The sequence below is a fragment of the Typopeltis vanoorti genome, chromosome 3 (genome assembly GCF_054136105.1).
Source record: "Typopeltis vanoorti isolate ZY-2024b chromosome 3, IOZ_Tvanoo_1.0, whole genome shotgun sequence".
Lineage (NCBI taxonomy): Eukaryota > Metazoa > Arthropoda > Arachnida > Uropygi > Thelyphonidae > Typopeltis > Typopeltis vanoorti.
In genome coordinates this window covers 106,159,994-106,174,782 of record NC_143551.1, presented here as the reverse complement: position 1 = coordinate 106,174,782, position 14,789 = coordinate 106,159,994, and the positions used below count along the sequence as shown (strand labels likewise).

General features: G+C 34.4%; 1 protein-coding gene across 2 annotated transcripts in view; it reads right to left on the bottom strand.

Moving 5' to 3' along the window:
• spg (dedicator of cytokinesis spg) overlaps positions 1-14,789 on the bottom strand; it is an 869,351-nt gene that overhangs the window by 554,154 nt on the left and 300,408 nt on the right. For both annotated transcript variants that reach the window (XM_090390789.1, XM_090390790.1), the window contains one exon: positions 11,147-11,210. In XM_090390789.1, coding sequence (XP_090246915.1) covers positions 11,147-11,210 — 64 coding nt within the window. The remainder of the gene's footprint in view (positions 1-11,146; positions 11,211-14,789) is intronic.

Sequence of the window (14,789 nt, the reverse complement as noted above, 5' to 3'; positions counted from 1 at the left end):
TTTTTGCAAAACTTGTGGTGGTGGTGGCAGAGGGTTCCCCCATAGCATATGGACAATAAGATATCTAGATATATTCCACAGTATATCTAGATGTCGTAGGAAAAGTGTTTTTAAATTGTGTAGAGTGTGACTTTTATCATATAATTGTACTTTTTCTTTCTTTTTTTTATACTGGATACAAGTGTTCTTCAGTAGCATTTGTTTATTTGTGTTTTTGCTATTTGTATGTTCCTACTGCATTCTGCTTTCTGAAAATGGCATCCATAAAGAAGCACACGTTTGCAGAATAGAAAGCTTAGCCACAAAAATCAAGTTTGACTCTGGATTTTTTCCCACTAAATGCATTGTGTGAATTGATTCATGTATACACCAAAAAATGTCAAAGCTTTGTGGAATGTTAAAGGAAAAGAAAAGAAGGAAAGCATTAATGTATGTGAAAAGCAGTAATAGGTTAGAGCATTTGCAAATGGGAGCGAGCATCACCTGAAGTCATACCACATGAAAGTGTTATGATTAACACTTTTACTTATTATGATTACCACATGAAAGTGTTAATCATAATAACAAAGAGACCATATATAATAAAGAGACCTGGCCAGCATGGTTAGTCAATTGGTTAGCATATCCACTCTCCAGTCAAAAGGCTGTGGATTTGAATCCTGCCATGGGCATGGATGCTTGTGATTGTCTGTGAAACTACTAGTACTGGAGGTTAGTGGGCAGTAGATACCGTTGGTGTAGATGATGTGGTTGGCTGTGTGAATTGAGTCATCTCTCCTTTGGACTCCTTGGAGGTGTCATGTAATAATAATAACAGAAGAGCTTAGGCAAGAGTTGATAAAAAAAATAAATAAATAAAATAAAAAAAAAATAATAAAAATAAAAAAATGAAGTATCTGGAAGATGAGATTCAATATACTTAAATAAGAGACTGGCAAATGTGAATGAGAAGGAGGAAGTTAGTATTACAAAGCAAGAGTCAAAGGATAATTGGATATCACTAATAAAGGCGTAATGACTAATAACATACATAAAACATGCTTTCCAGGTGGAATATTGACTACCAATTGACCAACCTTTGCTGACAAAGGTTGGTCAATTGGTAGAGCCTCTGCCACTAATGGCTTGCAAAAACTTAAGCAAGTTTGAGCATGGTTAGTAGTTGGAAGGAGATCAATCGTTCGATGCTGTTGGCATCGAATGATTGATTGAACTCTCCCTCGATGAGGCTTTGGACTCCCTGGAGGTGTCACATAATAATAATATTGAAACAAATAACTGATGCTTTGAGAAGGAAAAAGCGGACATTAGAATTAGTGGCAGTTGTGGGCATGAATTACTTAGTTGGTGAAAAAAAAAAAAGAAATGTTGATAGAGATTTGAGGAAGTTCTTGTGGAAGGCAAAAGATAATAGTATTTTCTTAAAGGAGTTGTGAATGAAATCTCATATAATGAATAGCAGGATGACTGAGTTGTGTGAGGCAAAGGGGGTTTCAGTTGTGAATCTGAGGAGAAAATTTGAAGGAAAGTTGGAATGGTTTAAAGTTGATTGATTGCACTTGAATGGATTTGGTGTTGGGCATTTAAACAGGTTATTGTTTTCTGAGAAGGCACAGATTCAAGAGGTTAATGTAACTAATTATTAAAGGGTACTTGTGAAGCAGGAGAGCACAGGGTTATATGACAGGAGGAAGCTGGATATGGAGTTGAAGATGTGGTTGCAGCAGGTATGAATGGCAATCTGACTCGGATAAGGAAACAGGGGTTGGCAGACTGAAAAGAGATGTGTGGTATTGCAGCTAGAGTAGAGAATGTTGGTAATGGTAGAATGTCCTCATACACACATGGATTGTTATGTTAATACAAAAATGTAAGGAGTATTCAAAATAAGAGGGCTGAGTTTGTTGCATTGATTGAGATAGTATGCTCAAAGATAATTGGAATAAGTGAAATTTAGTCTTCTGAGGATGTGATGTCAGGAATAGAAATGGAAGGGTATACAATTTTCTGGAAGGATAAGAAGGTGAAAAGAGGAGGGGCAGTGGAAGTTGAGAGTATATGTGCAGATTTTGAATCTGTGTGGTGTGAAGTTGAAATCGACAGGCTAGTATATCTAAATTAATCCAAATATAAAGTACACTAACATGTAGGGATAAGTACACTAACATCTGAGGAAAAGAGAATCAGCAAGCAGTCATTCAAACATTAGATGGAGCTACCATTCCAAACTAAGATGTAGTGGCCTCTTTTTGGATCCACTATCATGGCAACACTATTCTCAAACATGACTTTATGAAACAGTGCAAAAATAAGTGGGATAAGACTTTGAGCAAACCACATGTGGAATGTCCTCATGAGTGGTTTGTGATTATGTACAAAAGAGGAGATACCAACTTCAACCAATAATCTATGAGTTTGAGTCCCACTTCAAACACAATGTTTGTGAATGTCATTAGATGGTATATAAATATTCATTACTCATGTGAGACCACCATACTACATAAGGGAGCTCTGAATTGGCTCAAAAAAGTTTTTTGTTTAGTGTCTAGATCAGGATTTCCAGATTATCTAATCCTCAGCTTGCCGATGGTACTAATGTGTAGTGTGTAACGTGTGGGATTCGACATCTGAGGAAAAGAGAATCAGCAAGCAGTCATTCAAACATTAGATGGAGCTACCATTCCAAACTAAGATGTAGTGGCCTCTTTTTGGATCCGCTATCATGGCAACACTATTCTCAAACATGACTTTATGAAACAGTGCAAAAATAAGTGGGATAAGACTTTGAGCAAACCACATGTGGAATGTCCTCATGAGTGGTTTGTGATTATGTACAAAAGAGGAGATATGGTAGGTGTATTATATTACCTGGTGAAGAAATTTTATAGCATAGATAAGAAGTCATTCACCCTGATGTTGGGTAAGAATGGAGCAGCAAAGAATTGAGGAGCAGAGTTTTCTTATAAGTAGCAGCATGTGGAATATGTTATCTTTCCTGCAAGACAGTAAATTAATTTAAAAGTATAACTGGATAGCACAATTAATTCAAAAGTTGATAGGATTCTATGAGATAGAACAAGCTTCATACAATGTCCTGAGACTACACCAAGATATACCCAATACTGACATTACTACTGTCACCAGTAATGTCATTTAGTGACAATAGTAATAGTCACCCTTCCTACTATGTTAGATGCAATCCTTAATATTCTGTTTCCCTCAGGATAATGCTGAGTCAAACATACTTCAAGCATAGATTTTAGGTAAAAACTGCATATCAAGTCTAAAGGTTTCCATCCTTTTCTAATAACTCTAGAGTTAGTATTAAAACAGAGTTGCAACATCATCACTCTGCTTCTTGGAACCCTGAAATGACATGAAAATGTTTTCTGATTAGGTTTCCTCAATTCATTATTATTAACATTTAACCTCCATAGAGTCAGAGACTCATCATGGGAGGTCACAATATTGCACACAATGCTCATCCAACTATGCCTTAAACTGATTCAATGTGTCTACACTCACACTCAGGCAATGCATTCCACTCACCAACCACCCTCAATGTAAAGAACCTACTCCTCACACTTCTGTTCACACCCTCCTTATACACTTTCCAGTGATGGCCCCCTTGTTTTACTCCCGTCTCTCCCATTCTATGAAAAATTTCTTCCATGTCGACCCAATAACCCATGACTAGCTTATATGTCTGAATCATATCTCCCCTCCCCCTCTTCCTCCTATTCACAAGGCTCTGCAACTTACATTCTCTAAATCTATCCTCATACTCCACATTCCAAACACCACTGACTACCTTTGTGAATCTTCTCTGGAAGCTTTCCAATATATCCTTGTCACCATGAAAACCCAGCAACCAAATCTGAGCACATTGTATAACCTCTCTATTTCTGCATGTCAGGGTCCTCCGCATCATTGCCATTATCTGATTATCCTTCACAACTTGTGCAATGTGGCCTCTGAATTTCAGATCCTTGTCCACCATCACTCCAAGATCTCTCATCTTCTCTACTTCTGTTAAAATTTTCCCCACCAAGTGTATACTTTGCATCCCATCATTGCTTACCAAATCTCAAACCTTATTCATCTAACATTTCCAAGCCATTGCACTTCTGTACAATTGGCCTCCAAATCTTTCACATACGGACGGATGAGAAAAAAAAAATTAGCATTATACACTAGTGTCCAAAACCTAACAAAACCTATGAACACTATTTATAAAGATTACAACTGCAAATTCAGACAAATCAGCTTGTGGCAAGTTGTATATAGCAGACGATTTCAAGTAGAAAGCAGGTACACATTCAAATTTTCGAATCACTTGCAAAGAGGTCACATGGTAGCACTCAATAAGATAAAAGGCTGCGCTGAGCAAATTGAGTTTGAAGGAAACTCTTTTCACGAAGGAATAAAGTAGCAAACTTGGATGTCTTGTAATCATCATCATAATAAATGCTATATGATTTCATGTGGAGAAGAATTATTGCAAAGCTTGAAGAAGGCTGCAGAATTACTAATATTGCCAGAGAGTTTGGAATCTCATATAGCATTGTATCCAGGCTTTGGGCAGTGTTTTAAATAAATGGAATATGTTCCAGACTTTTGCTAAGAGGTCACCCTCACTTTAACATGGAGCGTGAAGACAGATTTTTGGTATAACGGCAAAACATAATTGAAGCACCATGATAGGTGAGCTGGCAAGTTGACTCCATTGAAGCATAGGCATGTGGATATCTGGACCAAACTGTGGCAAGACATCTGTGACAAGTAGGCCTATATACACAAGGGTGGTCTGAAAAGTTCTTGGCATAACAATGAAAAAAAAAAAAAAAGAATTTATAATTTAAAAATTATTTTTTATTTTTCAACATAATCTTCCTAGACTAATATATTTATTCTAGCAATGCTCTAGTGGCATTATCCCATCCTTGTAGTGGTTCTCAATAAGATCTGCAAAATACCCCTCTACAGCTGCAATCACCTCTTGATTTGAAGAAAAATGCTGACCAACGAGGAAAAGTTTTAGTTTTGGGAAGAGATAGAAGTCAGAGGGAGCCAAATCTGGGGAATAGGGTGGATGTTCCAACAATTCATAGTGTAGAACCCTTCATTTTCCCATTGCCAAAACACTTTTGTGGGCAGGTGCAAAATCATCTTTCATCCTGATGAAAGATGATTTTTTTTTCTTCTGCAAACCAGGTCTTTTCTCACGAATTATTTCGTCTAGTCTGGTTAAAAGATCAAAATAATATTCCCCAGTTATTTGTTTTACATTTTTCAAGATAATTAATAAACAAAATGCCTTTAGCACCAAAACACCAATGCTATGACCTTTCCTGCTGATGGAACTGACTTTGTCTTCTTTGGTGCTGAACAACTGGCTTCTGCCCACTGTTTTGACTGCTGTTTGGATTCTGGTGTGTTATGGTGAATCCAATTCTCATCCATAGTAATAAATTGATACACAAAATTAGTTTTATTCTTGTTAAAATGCTCCACGCATTGTTTGGAGACTCTCCAAATATTTGGATATTTACTTTTGTGGATCAACTTCCAAAAACTATTATTTGAAGCAACTGATTTCAGGTGGATATCGCATTTCATATTTATAATTTCTTCTTCCAAATCTACTCTATTTGTGTCGAGAAATTCATTCAATTTTGAAGCTGTATTCTCAACATTAATATTTTCATTGAAGGGATATGATGAAAAAGTAGTGATATCATCGAGCTTACTGATTCCTACAAATCTTACCTCAAATTTGTTCATCAAAAGTCTTATGCTTTCGGTGTGTTTATTAAAGGTGACGTTTTGTATATCCCTTGACTGGACGGCCAAATTTTTAAAATGTTTCAATTCACACCACTTTAATAGTATTTCAAGCATGTTTAATTTTTCCTTGAATGATTTAAGGAGATTATCATATCAATGATTGTTTTATTTTTTCCTTGTAATTCTAAGTTTAGGTTATTTAGTTTTTTCTGTAATGTCACAGAAAAAGGCGAGGTCAAGTAATGGAAAATGAATCGGAAAATTTGTCCGTACAACGTAATTCTTAAATAAATCATAGATATCTTGACCTCTTGTTCGTCCTTGAATTGGAATAATGGTTAATAATTCTTCTGTGGCCAACATATCCTCAAAAACCATTCAAATAAAAATACATAATTGTGCAGTACCAGCGTAATCAGTAGATTCATCAAACTGTGGTGACAAAAAATTGCACTTGTTTATGTTTTCATGCAGAATCTCTTCAAGGTTCTGGCTGGGTTTCTTCTGCTCTATGCATGATTGTGTTTCATGATAATGACATATTGTTAATAGCAGTTATTATTTCTGATTTATTCTTAAAATTTTGAAATAATATTTCACCAGCTTTGATGAAAGCTTCCTTCCATAATTCTCCATCTTGAAACGGTTTATTACGTTTAATTAAAGTTTCAGCAACTTTGCAATTGTAGCAGCCTTTGTGCTTGACGAAAATATTTTGTTGTGCTGTCAGTAGTGTCTTCATTTGATGTACCTTTGCTTTTCTGTGGATAATCTTCTTCGTAGTTTTTATGAACAGTTCGATAGTGTCTTTCAATGATTGCTTTTTTCGGTAAAGTCACATTCGTGTTGCAAATTATACATACGCATTTGTCTTTCATCATAATAAAGAAAAAATCTTCTTCCCATTGTTTATGATAGTGATAAGTTTTTATTTTTTTCACACTTGTTCTTGGCTCACTTGTTGTTATCCTTAATTTTTTTTAATTTTTTTATTTTTTAACAATACTAATTACATTCACTTGCTTAATTTAAAATAATACACACTAAAGATCAATAAACGGAAAACGATTACATGGGATTACTCGGTATACTAAAATACTGGGTAATCGGGACACTTTGGCTGCAAGTTTTGATCAAAAACAATACACGGATGGACTGTCAACTGCCAGTATACACGTATTATATTTATTCCTCAGATATTTATCCCTGTAATTAGAGGAATATAGAACGAAGAAGGAGATAGTGTATGAGAATGACATAGTGAGTTTGTTGAATTTCTGAGGGATAATTATCTTACATAATTAAATATCAAGGGATCTCTCGCATACAATTCCTTTTTGTCCTCATTACTCCAAGCATCCACATATTCCAATCCTCTCTTCTGACACATTCTAGCTATTGTGTTAATCAATATTACTGCTCTGTTTGTCACTATCATACCTAGGCAACATGCACACTATCTTTCCTCTCTGCATCTTCTTTCGTACAACCTCAAGCAAGAATCTCATATCTCACGCTGCCCAATTTACATTACCTCTCAAGTCATTTGTTCCTACCATCACAATCATCTCATCCACCCTTTCACCCCCTCTAGATTGCCATAGTCACACTTTCTATCATTCCTCCAGGCAAACACTCCCCCCTTGAGCATCACAGATCATTGAGTCCCCCATACATTACACCTCTTACCACCCTGTTCCTCGACTGCTCATATGCATCCCTCACTCTCTCTCTCCTCTAACACTTTCTCTCTGTGTTCCCCTACTTACCTGACATTACTCTATCCCTGGTTCCAGTGCTCCCTGCATTCTTCTCATTCCCTCTCTCCTACTGTTTCCATTCTCCCCTCTTCAATCGTTCCCATAACTCTCTCTCATTTCCCCTCTTCCACCATTCCTATTATCTCCTCTTCTATCATTACATATCTCTCTCACATTCCCTCTCTTCTACTGTTCCTATTGTCTCCTCTTCTATCATTCCCATAACTCTTTCTCATTCCTTCTCTTCTACTGTTCCTATTCTCTCCTCTTCTATCATTCCCATAACTCTCTCTCATTCCCTCTCTTCTACTGTTCCTATTCTCTCCTCTTCTACCATTCCCAAAATTCCCATTCTCTCTCTCATTCCCTCTCTTCTACTGTTCCTATTCTCTCCTCCTATATCATTCCTATAACTCTCTCTCACTCCTACTCTGATTCGCCTTGCATTCGTCTCTTCCATTCGCATCTTTCACACTTCTCATCTCATTCCCTAGCCATTCCACCTGCTCTTTCAGCTCATCTATCTCTGCAAGTGAGCCACTCTTATTTGCCATTCATCCTCCCAATTTAGACCTTCTCCGAAAACTTTACAGTTCTTCAACCTTTCCATACTCTTCACTTTCATTATTTTACTCGGATTTCTCTCGCCATTCTCACCCTCTATCATACCACTCATCTCTCTACGTGGAGAATCTCCCACTGCTGACTCAACAAGGTCAGTAATAGTCATCTTTAACTCACAAAGTTCCTCCGACTGCCTGCATTTTGAGCATATATGTATTTCCCCTTCTTTCACCTGCCATATATACAACTGCTGGGATGCATACATTCCACAAGTGCCGCATGCTACAAAATCCCATGTGATATCACACAAAATGGAGTCCTTAAATGGGGGAAGACCTGGCGAAACGCCATTTGTAATTTTAACTGCCGCTGCCGCCATTATTCAAAATAGTGTCGAGGAACTATTACAACTAAATGCTAAGTATAAGGGAGTATAATTATATAAGTAAAAGTACAAATAAATACAAACAAAACATTTAAGTATACTAAATATAAATAAAATGAAACTAAATAATGAAAACTTATGTTATCTTCATTTTCTCTTCCACCATTATGCATCTGATTCCGACCCTGTCTTTTCGGTAACCAAAATACACAATATAGCAATAATAACTAACTTCAAAAACAGGACACTTGTCAAGATTGGGATGGTATTTCCTTTCTCAGCATCTCTTTTTTAAGAAGGCTAGCATGTTTAGCTGCCATTTAGCTAACCTGTTTCTACTCATATGTTAGTTTTTCATTTCTGCTCAGAGACCCTCTTACAATCTTCTTATGACCTTCTTACGTGGCTGATTGAATCATCTGTTAATTGTAAATCATTTATATTTCTTCTTCTTCCACACACACACACACAGAGGAGTCTGACAAGATTAATGCACATCATTCTTGTTAAGGTCCTGTATTTATACCTATCAATTATGAAAGTGGTATTAATTTTTTTATTATGGACTAATTATTATTTTATGTTTCTTATTATTCTTAAATCTCTGGGGTCCAGTTCAATGTTTTTTATGGAATACAATGTCAAATGTTTTTTTATGAAATTTATAAAGTGAAGGGCACGTGTTTTTGGACAAGCTCAAGATATGAGGTTTAATAACCCATTGCTTGTCCTTTTTTTTTTCTCTTATAAATCCATATTGTTCTTTAGTAATTATTTTATCCATCAGATTTTGACATCTGGTATTATTCTAAGAAATAATTTCAAGGCACTGTTAACCAAACAAACTATTTTGTAATCCAAACCTGTGTGAATTTGGATTTTTTAGCAATAGGATAATGAATTTTTCCCATAATTTTACTCAAGATACAAGAACCACATTAGATTTAAACATTTTAGTAACCAAATGATATATGCAACTCCTGAATTATTAACATTTCATCTTTAATTTAATCTGGTATCTACTTTATTTTTTATCATCTTTTTTAGTGTTTTTTTATTTCTTCAATCAAAACTGAAAGGACAAATTTCTTTCTCATTATATGTTTTTAGTTCTCCTCTTATGCAAATATACATTTTTAAAATATGTTTCTCAATGTCCAAGGATATCTAATTCTTCATTTATTATTGTGAGGACCTTTCATAATTTTTTATACATATGAACTGTTTGTTCTTTCTCTTTTTTGTGAACTCCTTTATCTTATTATATTTTGAAAAGTTATTGTAAATGTCCAAATCATCAGTCTCTTGAAAGTCACTATTGCCTTCTTTCCTTGCTTCATTATATTTCCATGTAATTTCTTCAATTAATATTTAAGTTTTTATTCTAACAATTTAAGTTTTATTCTACTCCATTGTCCTAATTTTCCAGTTCACCATTTTGAAAAATGAAGCAATACTTTATGTTGAGTATTTATTTTGAATGTAAATCCAAAGCCTGTTTATAATTCTGATTTAGTATTAATTTCTGTAAAAACTCTTTATTAATGCCTTTGATTTTATCATGGCTTTCACTGGTTTGTGGTTTGTAGGAATACTAACGGAGTATTCCATTCCAGTGGTAACTTGCAAGTAAGAAATCCCCTCGGCAAAAAACAATGATTAAATTTCCTATTTTTCATTCTAAACGATCTGAGGTTCTTAAGTAAAAAATAGGAATCTCAGATGAGTAACAAATCTCTGAGGTTACACTGGAGAATTCTGATCAGTTTCTTGAAATGAACAAATTTCCTTAGGGATAGAAAATCCTTTAAAGGAGAAGCAGTAACAATAACTTATCCTATAAAAAATTAAAATGCCAAGAAATTATATTTTTTATTATTGATTATATATTATTTATATAATATATAATTATATTTTCTTCACATCAATGAAGTCATTAGCCTCTATATACAGTAGCCCAGTAGTGAAGATACTTCATGTGCAACCATTGTTTGCTTAGACTTGGATAAAGGATTAAACCAAGAATATAATTTCTTGGCATCTTTAATTTATAGTATAACCAAGTGAAAAAACTTTAAAAAATTTATCTTCATTCCCACACATTATATATAACTCACTTCTCAGGTTGGTAGGGGGGGGGGGGGAAAGCAGGTATATGAAAAATATAGAATAGTAAATTTTCATGGCATATACTGTATATATATATACATATATAATAAAACATTTAACATCTCCCTAATGTTTTATATACTAATTCTTCTTTCTAAAATTTTAAACTTGACAAAAAATAAATAACTTAAAATTATGATAGTAACTGCAGACCACACACATGCAGATAAGTATATTTTTGACATTCTCATAAGGGTTACTTTATAGGTTTCTAATGAAACTTTATACTAACCTGACACTTTCACAAACTTAGAATTACTATGAGAAGAGGATATTTTTTTTTATTTGCAAAATTACTGAACACTGTACAGCGATCACACAAATAAAGTTAAATAAATGAGTTTTTAATGACACTTGTGACATAATAAAATTTATTACACACATTAATTTTCCAATTAATTCTCAATAAAAATGTTAAATAAACTTTCACAACAATAAATCAAAAATACATTTTTTAATAATAAATAATTTTAAAGCTTACTTGAGCAATGCTGATATTCTATCCTAACATGAGCACCATCAAATTTTTCTATGGGAACTGCCAGCTACAAATAAAATGAAATCATTAAGTTTTTTCCATTACCATGGAAAAAACTTAATGCCACAGAGATAATGCCATTATTTCAAAATCTAAACTGCTAATAATTCATATTAACTATAGATTTTCATTTGAAAAAAAGTTAGAAATAAGGAATGTAGAAACTCAATCAGTTCTAGTCTGATGACCATTCTTCATCTTCCTTTGGTGCAACCCAATACTAGGTACTTACATGGATATGTAAGTACCTAGTATTGCTGATAATTTGGGATCTAGCTAACCAAACTGCAATTCAGATTGGCTAAAAATGACACATGCATATGATGATTAAATATGATGAAATGTTCTGTCATCATAAGTAGATTAGCTAAAATAACACATATGATGCTAGAATATGCTCAAATGTAATGCTAGCAGGGTCATCACTTTTACTTAAGTTAAGAGTCCCACTGTTTACATCAAAAGAACCAGGAATGAACAGTGAAAAGTCAGATACTGGAACAACTGTAAACTCAATGGAAGCGAAAATAGGCATTGCTACTTTTTATTATTATTACTACTTAACACCTACAGGGAGTCCAAAGACATTGAGGGAGGGCATCTACCTACAACTTTTCACCAACTGCGACTACCTTCATCATGTACACCAACACGATCTACCGGCAAATAAGTTAAATAGACATTAATTTCTTATTAATCTTCTTATTAATTTTCTTATTAAATAAACTGACATGAACTGCCAAAACAAGTCATTCTACTCGTTCCAGAGAATGCCTATTTCAAAGTATTGGGAAATAATCATGATTATATGTGCATACTTTTTTTTAATGAATATTTTATGTTTCTTTGTATTTGAACTGCAATACTAACCATTGTTTCTTTTGAACTTTAACAGTGTATTCTCCTGTTTACTTAGTTAACCTAGATATGAGTAAAGAAACACATGCTATGCAACTCTTATCAGCTTTCAATGTTGTCAACCTATTTTTTCTTCTCTATTGATGTCCTTATAACAAGGAGGAAATATATAGGAGGGAGTTTATAATATAATTTATAATTTTTTACATATACTTACCATTATACAATTCATAATACTATCAACTATGCATGTTCCCATAAATCAGTGTTTCTCAAACTTCAGATATCCACGTACTCCTTAAATTTTCATTAGTACCAAGTACCCCTTTATCAAAATAATAATAAATAAAGTATATTTCATTGTAAATGACTATTTTATTTGAATTTATATATTCATGTAAACAAAAAAATATAATTTATTTTTAATAGAACAAAATTTGGAATAGGTTCCTCTTTATTTTCCATCAATGAAAATTCACATTTCACATAAATTCATATCACACTTAGGAAGATTTTTCATCTTCTTCTTCCTAGTTGGTTCTCTAGAGATGTCAGACTATACACTCTTATCAATTTCATTTGATTCATATAAAATATCAACGTTTTCTAATTGCTTACAGCTACTTGTATTTGCTATATTGCTTCCTTTTGTGCATTTTATTTCTTCAAGGGGCGGTGCCAGATTTAAAGCTAAAAAATCATGGTGCGAGATATATGTGGAAATTTTCGGAAACTAAAGTTTTCAGAAAAAAACTGAAATTGGTGTGATTTACCAAGAAGCTGCTATTCGCTATCACTATTTTTGGCATCGAGAACAGTTGCCTTGTGCGCATTGTCAAAGTCATCTAACTAAATAGCTTCATCTTCTTTCCCATTATTTCAAGCAAAAATTACCAGTAATTTACAAGACTTGAGATACGTAATGAACAATCCTTCACAAATGACTAATGAGAAGTAAAAGCAGAACGCGAAACAGACAGCAATGGTACGCCAGTAGAGATAGAGCACCTATGAAGAAGTGCATATGATTGGTGCGGTATTAACAAAAGATCACGCGAACTAAAGACAAAGATAAGCCAACAGCTGAGTTGAAATGCTGATTTTCTTCAACCGAATTCCATAATATCTGAAACACATTCGCTATATATTTCTTAGGTTTAACATGTTCACGAAGGGGTGGTGTCCAGCAAAAGCATATGTTTCACCGGCAACATATGGTTTTGCTTGAGTCTATACAGCAATTTCTGTTGAAGGGGAGATGTGATTCATTAGTTAGTGCCGTTTTTATCCCAGTTGTCTCTAATTGCACTATTTCTTGAGAAATATATTACACTGACTGTAAATGTCTCTGTACCTTATTCAGTGATACAATAAAACAACTTATTTTTCTTGTGACTTCAGTATAGTGATGCTATTGGGGAGGGCATGTTGTTTACCACAGGGAGCAAGTTACCATCGCTAGGATGTGAATGTCGTGGCGATAGTAACTCGCAATTTGAGTAGGAGAATTCATACATAATATATAATTTATTTAGAAATGTATACGTTTAAAATAATTATTTTTTTCTTAATAATGATTCCATGCGTTCATGATGCATAGCCGAAAATTGCCACATACCCATTAAAGACCTTTCGTGTACCCCCTGGGGGTACACGTACCACACTTTGAGAAACACTGCCATAAATCATAGTATTATGAATTGTATAATGATTACTGATGAGTAAGAAGTATCAAAGCTATTACAAGAGCTTGACTCAACAGTTGAACTGGATGGGTTATTGACACAGGTGCTGAAGGAATGTGTCAAATGTCAGGAATATCCCTGACCTGGTTATTCAACTTGGGTCTCAACATATCCATGATTCCTAGTGGAAGGAATGTGAGATAATTCCCCTATGCAGTGGTAGAGTTAAGACTGATGCAGAGAATTACAGCCTAATCATAATCTCTGGTGTAATAATCAAGGTTTTGGAAAGGCTGATAGGAAAATGCACCTAGAAGCAGGTAGACAGCACACTAGGATAATAGATAGGATAATTTAGAGAATAGAATAGGTTTGTTCAAGGTTTTGCCTGGTTTGTTCCTTTAACAAACCAGGTGATACTAAGGTGGAAGTAATGCAGAAGTCATATTTTCATATACGAGTAGCCAAAAGGTGTCACACCTTATTATTAAAATACTCTGAATTAGAGAAAGTTGTTGGAAGTTTTTCAGTTGGTTATACTATAAATTAAAGATACCAAGAAATTATATACTTGGCTTAATCCTTTATCCAAGTGTAAGCAAACAAGTTTGCACTTGAACTATTTTCAGGACCGGGGCAACTCGTATAAAGAAGCTAATGACTTCACATTACTTGCCTTAGTATCCCATAATGCAAAGCACATCTCCTTGTGGACATGTATAATGCTATGCATTATGGGAAGGGTCACTACCCAGAGCAGTTTCAACCTTTATTGAGTATCATCTCTGAGTCTGGCTCCCACTGTATGAGACCTCAAAGGTCGAAACCGGTCTGGGTAGCGACCCTTCCCATAATGCATAGCATTATACATGTCCACAAAGAGATGTGCTTTTGCATTATGGGATACTAAGGCAAGTAATGTGAAGTCATTAGCTTCTTTCGAGTTGCTCCAGTCCTGAAAATAGTTCAGGTGTAAACTTGTTTACTTACACTTGGATAAAGGATTAAACTAAGTACAGAATTCCTTGGTATCTTTAATTTAG